The sequence below is a fragment of the Limulus polyphemus genome, unplaced genomic scaffold (genome assembly GCF_000517525.1).
Source record: "Limulus polyphemus unplaced genomic scaffold, Limulus_polyphemus-2.1.2 Scaffold5850, whole genome shotgun sequence".
Taxonomy (NCBI): domain Eukaryota; kingdom Metazoa; phylum Arthropoda; class Merostomata; order Xiphosura; family Limulidae; genus Limulus; species Limulus polyphemus.
The window spans coordinates 12,395-18,748 of record NW_013671460.1 but is presented as its reverse complement, the minus strand read 5'-3'; the positions used below and the strand labels follow the sequence as shown (position 1 = coordinate 18,748).

At 32.0% G+C, this 6,354-nt stretch overlaps 2 protein-coding genes across 2 annotated transcripts in view; one reads left to right on the top strand and one right to left on the bottom strand.

The window, feature by feature from the left end:
• LOC106473053 (sorting nexin-25-like) overlaps window positions 1-2,736 on the top strand; it is a 38,127-nt gene extending 35,391 nt beyond the window's left edge. Inside the window, exons 22-23 of the mRNA XM_022401572.1 lie at window positions 454-554; window positions 2,100-2,736. Of these exons, the coding sequence (XP_022257280.1) occupies window positions 454-554; window positions 2,100-2,159 (161 nt within the window). The 3' untranslated portion in view covers window positions 2,160-2,736. The remainder of the gene's footprint in view (window positions 1-453; window positions 555-2,099) is intronic.
• A 967-nt stretch (window positions 2,737-3,703) lies between these two features.
• The window catches only part of LOC106473054 (nucleoside diphosphate kinase A-like), a 5,070-nt gene continuing 2,419 nt past the window's right edge, over window positions 3,704-6,354 (bottom strand). The window contains exons 2-4 of the mRNA XM_013933733.1: window positions 4,950-5,051; window positions 4,249-4,361; window positions 3,704-4,023 (exon numbers count right to left, since the gene is read on the bottom strand). Coding sequence (XP_013789187.1) covers window positions 3,897-4,023; window positions 4,249-4,361; window positions 4,950-5,051 — 342 coding nt within the window. The 3' untranslated portion in view covers window positions 3,704-3,896. The remainder of the gene's footprint in view (window positions 4,024-4,248; window positions 4,362-4,949; window positions 5,052-6,354) is intronic.

The window sequence follows — 6,354 nt, the reverse complement described above, 5'->3', positions numbered from 1 at the left end:
CAGCTATAAATCATTGATGTAGTGTATTTGTGTTTTTCTTTAGTTCTTGAATGATTTGATTGGTCAGCTATAAATCATTGATGTAGTGTGTTTGGATTGTTTTTCTCTAGTTCTTGAATGATCTGATTGGTCAGCTAGAAATAATTGATAAAGTATATTTGTGTTTTTTCTTTAGTTCTTGAATGATTTGATTGGTCAGCTATAAATCATTGATAAAGTGTATTTGTGTTTTTTCTTTAGTTCTTGAATGATTTGATTGGTCAGCTATAAATCATTGATGTAGTGTGTTTGGATTGTTTTTCTCTAGTTCTTGAATGATTCGACTGGTCAACAGAATGATAGAAATTACTGAATTTGTCTATTTGGTTTTATTTTGTAGAATTAAGCAATTTGGATGATCAGCAAAATGTCTAAATGTCATTGATTTATTGTATTTGCACTATTTTTCTGCAGAAATGTTGAGTGATTTGGTTGGTCAACAGAACGCTAGAAGAGGAATGGCCAAAGTTTTTGAAGCTCTGCAAGATTGTCGTTTAAACAAGCAGCTGTTTTATGTAAGTATCATGGTTTCTAAATAAAATTTTTCACATCAAAAAATAGTATCTTGTATATTTCAAGTTTTTTATGTACTCTTAAAAGTAGATTTATCATTTTCAAATTGAAAGAAACAAATGTTTTTTTGTTTAAAATTTTGACCTGTCATTTTGAACCTTTTTTCTCGTGCCCTTTATGCATGAAACTAGATTTTGGATCATAGCTTTCTTCAAAGAATATGTTATAATATGTCGATCACACAATACATTCAGGCCGACTATGCCTTTTACCCAATACCAGAGGCTCATCAGTCTGGCTTGGATGTGACAGACTTAGTAGTGATATTTATATCATCAATAACAACCGTTATGGTGTAAACTAGTAAAATAAATGAATTATAATTATTACCAATTTTTATTTACGGCACTTATAAATCAGGTTTTGGGTATTAATAACACAATATTGACTTATTTGAATTAACCTTACTATAATTTAGAAGAACTGGTCTTGTGTCTGTTCCAAAAATTCAGATAATTATTTTTGTAGTTTAATAAAAACGAAATACGTCTGTTGAAAATGATTTATTACTGTAGATCTCCTAATGTGTTTTTACCTGTCAATCATCCCATTGTTTCATCATAGGTCGAATTAAAGCAACACTGTATTAATGTAAGTATGGTAGTTTTACAGTTGTTTTCGCACATTCTTTACTCAAGTATTCACTTTATTATATAAAAACTAATGACGTTGGTAGTTAATCCTTATTATCCATGTGACCAGTACAAGGTTAAACAATAACACCTGGTATGGTATTTTAATGAAGTGTCTAACTAAGATCTCATGAGTTATATGGCTCTGCATTTTAATCATTTCCAAATTCTACTTGGCAAAGCAGCTGTACAAGTTTAGTTAAATTCCAAGGATGGTTGCTATAGCTTTTGAAAAGTTGTCGGTTCTTGTCAGTTACACAATATATCCATGAAAAGTTGGTCGTATGTTTTATAGTTCCTTATCCAAAGTAAGTATTGTGAAGTGGCCCCTTTTTCTTAATATGTTGTGGCCATATTTGGTATATTACACCATCCAAGGTAAGGATTATGCTTGTTCAGGTTACATTTGGTATAACGCACAAGGTAAGAACTGTTAAAATAAAAATCTTTTATTATTCATTGTCTTTCTAGAACACAGTCTTAAGTTACAGTGAGTTTTGCTGATGTCATAGCGAGTGGACATTGTAATTTATATGTATAGTAATGAATACAAGATTACTGTAATTCTTCAGAAAAACTGGATATTTGCAGACAACAACCTCCTGAAAAAGAACTGAAACTTACAGTTTTCCAGTACATCATAGAGTTCCTTTATGGTCCAAAATGCAGCCATGTAGTTATGAAAATGTTGTTTGGATTTTAAAGCGGTCCAGTATGTTTCTGCTGTAAATAGCTGGTTATTACAAGCTTATGTGAAGAAATTTAATGTTAAACTGGTGGGCATACTTCTACACACCTGCTGAAGTTGAGAAAATCAGTTTCAATTGTGCTTTTTCTTCTTCTTCTTGGCTTTAGGATATTTTGGAAACATTCCTCTTCGAGTTTTCTCCGGAACTGAAAACCCCACTGAATTGAGTAAAGACTATTGGGTCAGCTGTTCTTCAAAGCAACAAATAAAACATATGAACGTGACCTAAAGGAAGAATTACCAGTCGAGTTCGTAACTGTTGCATAGAAAAGTACCAGACAATTTTCTCTATTTCTATAGAGCTAAAGGAAGAATTACCAGTCGAGTTCGTAACTGTTACATAGAAAAGTACCAGACAATTTTCTCTATTTCTATAGAACTAAAGAAAGAATTGTAACTATTGTATAAAATATGAGTTAATAGCCATTACATTTGTATAGAAGCAAGTAATTCTAGTAAAGTTATAATGTTCGTTGTATCATATTTCATAGATGTATGTATACTATCTGATGTCGAAGCTATTATTTCTGTAGTCCTCAAGTTCATTATTCATGAATTAATTATTGTAACAATGTAATTTTAAAGCTTTAGTAGGAAATAACAGAGTTAAACTTTAAAACTAAGTGTGCAGGCCTCCCAAAGGAGTTGTTTGTAGCCAAAGTGTAATCTGTACAGATTCTGTGTGTTCTGATTTAACCATGATGATTGTAACAACCAGAAATAAAAGAGTATCTTCAGATGTAATTAGGTTATCCATCAAACATTTAGTTCATCTGCCAAAAAAGGACAGACTTTTACATTTTTGTTAACAGAATAGCAAAAGATGTAGTTACGATTTAGGCTTTGTTCAACGTATCTAATTAAATCTCTCTTTTTCACTGAAACTCATCTTTAAACCCCCTCTCCAGTTGAAAGATTTGATTCTGACGTGCATCGTTTACATGTACTTGATGTAACAGGACACTTTGTGATAGACTTCACCAGAGAACACATAAAGCAGACATTTGAAACCTCTGCTTAAAATTGTACATTTTGACAGAATTTTCAAAATGAATTTAATGTGCTAGTTTATAGTATATTCAGTACAACCATTGGTGTAATTGTTCCTCGAAAGGCAACAAACATATCGTAATTTTTAGTACCAACAAGAACGAGGGTGGTGGCTTTATTAGCTACTGACAATTCCATAATAAATAAATGGATGTTCACAGTTAGAGGTTTATTAGTTTTGTATACAACATGATGTATAAATTTCTGGAGATGACAACGTCACTTCCACTTAGTAAACAAAAAGAGCTCAGAAATAGAAGTTTCAACTTGTGGGAGTGGTCTGTTTAGGTGAGAGCTTATCGGTCTTACCAGCCAAACCACGATAAAAAATTTCCAATATTAGTGGTGCTACCGAAATCAATCTCTTTGCTTCATTTGATTCCTATTCAATTATTGGCTGTGTGTTTTCTTAACTGACAGACTATTAACTAAAATTGTATTTCAGAATGTAAGCAGTGCCATAACTGATTTGTAAGTTAATTTCCACCTACTGTCAACTAGAAGAAATACGAAGTACAATTAACCATATTTGCAAGACAGACACGAGTGGTTTTCCCTTAGGAATTGACTTAAAAAATTCATAGTGTGTGTGTGTGGTAAAACCAGCATCCAAATTAGTAACATGTGATATCACATGATTTAGTAAACACTGCAGCCAAGATTACTGTATAATTAAATTTTCTTTTCAAGTGACCCAAGTTTTATTTAACACAAAGTGCAATAATTTCTTGGATACAGCAGGACTTTGTAAATTAAAAAAAAAAAGATATCACAGAAATCTGTGAAACAAGTTTTCTAAATTACTAATATTGATCCCGAAAACCTGCGGTCCACTGAATATTCTGGAGAAAATGCTATTTAGTTTCTTCGTAAATCCAGGTTTCCATTTCTTGCTTCCAAGAAACAAGCTCTTTCGAGTCAAACCACAATGCCAGTTCTCTGTCGGCACTGGGGACAGAGTCACTGCCGTGGATGATGTTTCTACGAAAGATATTTAAGACTTTAGTAACATTTTCACAAATGTTGCATATTTTTATGTAATACTTCCTACAAGATTTTATTGTGACGAGTAATGAGTGAAAAAGTTATATGTTGGAATAATGATTTTGTTAAATATTAAGTCACCAAGTAATAACTTTTCAAATCTTCCAGCTAGTGTCTAGAGTAAGGCCTAACATTTTGGAACTCGTGAAATAAATTCGTTACCTTCCGACCTGAATGCAGAGATCACCACGAATGGTACCTGGGCTCGATTCCATGGGGTTGGTGGCTCCAATAATGTCCCTGCCCGTCTTCACAACATTCAGACCTTCCCATGCCTATAAAGTTAATCATAGAATATTAAATGCAGGTGTAAACAACTTTTATAAAATTTTGTGCACCTGCTTCTCCCTTTGTTCAATAAGAAATACACTACAGTCTATTTTTGGAAACGTTTGATACCAGGCTATTTTCACTATAGAATAATTTTTGTTAGAATAAAAGGTGCACCTGTTCCTAAAGAGGCTTGTAGAAGTGGAGTGAATAATAGATCCTGGACATGCAATGTTTAAACACTTGTTTCATAACTCATTAAATATTTATCCCATAAAAACTGCAAATTCTACTAAGATGTTAAACTTTAGAAAAACCCAAATCTGCAGAGACCTAACTAATATAATTCAACAGCACAAGTTAGGGATGTTCTAGAAATATTTTGTATCATTTTAATAATTAATTTTTCAACTTTAACTGAAGTCTTCAAGCTTATAAAATTGTTAAGTAATGTATTAAACATCACAAAAACTAGTAAAACAAGTCTCAAATAGCTATTAAAAATTTAAGATATTAAACTCAAATTTTGAATCAGCTAAACTTTAATTCTAAAAAATGATTTTAAACACACAAGTTCTATTACTCATACTCACCATGGCAACTACGGGACCCATCTGCATGTACTTAACGAGGCCGTTGAAGAAAGGTCGACCTGCCAGCTCTTCATAATGTTTCTTTAGGAGTGCTTCGTCAGCCTATGAATAAACAAAGAGCTGATAACACTATTACTCTGAAACACAAATTTCACATATCTCGGCTGTTACCATGACAGGCTGTTTTAATATTCACAGACACAAGGGTGTAGTACGGAAAATTGTACTTTCCAAGAAAATGGAGAACGAAGGTTTTCAGATATTTCACACGAACAAAATTTTTATTCTAGCTTGTCAGAAATTTAGTTAAAATACCCAAAAGGATTTGACTGTCCAATGTCGAACCTAAAACCAAAAGATCTAGTTTATACCAGTTCACTGTGGATCCCCATATTTTATATATCGATTCATTAATTTGTTGCTCATAATTACAACTGTCTATATTCACTCTGTACACAACAGACCAACTTCTTGTTACTTGAATTTTAAAATTGCAACACTATTGTTGATTTTTAAATAAGATTAAAAGTTTTCGCAGAAGTATGTTCTGTACACAAGATTTTCATTATGCTTCAGCTGATACAAAAAAATATATATAAATACAAATTCTTAACAACGTATCTTCTGTAGTAAACTGTACCATCTTTTTTTTTCTGAGCAAAGTCCAGCTATTTTAAATAACATAAAAATTATTGTTTTTAGTATGGTGAATACACTGAAAGATACACGCAAATGTGCGTGACGTGCAGGTAAATTCAGTTATGTTGAAATATTTAAATTATTTTAAGCATATAACTTGCTGATAGGAGAAATGAAATTGTAAATGTCTAATAAAAATAAAGCAGAACTTGAACAAAGCGCATTCGTGTTTACACTATGGAAATAGATGCAGGACTTTATAACCAACCACTGTTAATTTACCATAGAAATAGATGCAGGACATTATAACCAACCATTGTTAATTTACCATAGAAATAGATGCAGGACCTTATAACCAACCATTGTTAATTTACCACAGAAATAGATGCAGGACCTTATAACCAACCATTGTTAATTTACCACAGAAATAGATGCAGGACCTTATAACCAACCATTGTTAATTTACCACAGAAATAGATGCAGGACTTTATAACCAACCATTGTTAATTTACCACAGAAATAGATGCAGGACTTTATAACCAACCATTGTTAATTTACCACAGAAATAGATGCAGGACTTTATAACCAACCATTGTTAATTTACCATAGAAATAGATGCAGGACATTATAATCAACCATTGTTAATTTACCATAAAAATAGATGCAGGACCTTATAACCAACCATTGTTAATTTACCATAAAAATAGATGCAGGACCTTATAACCAACCATTGTTAATTTACCATAAAAATAGATGCAGGACATTA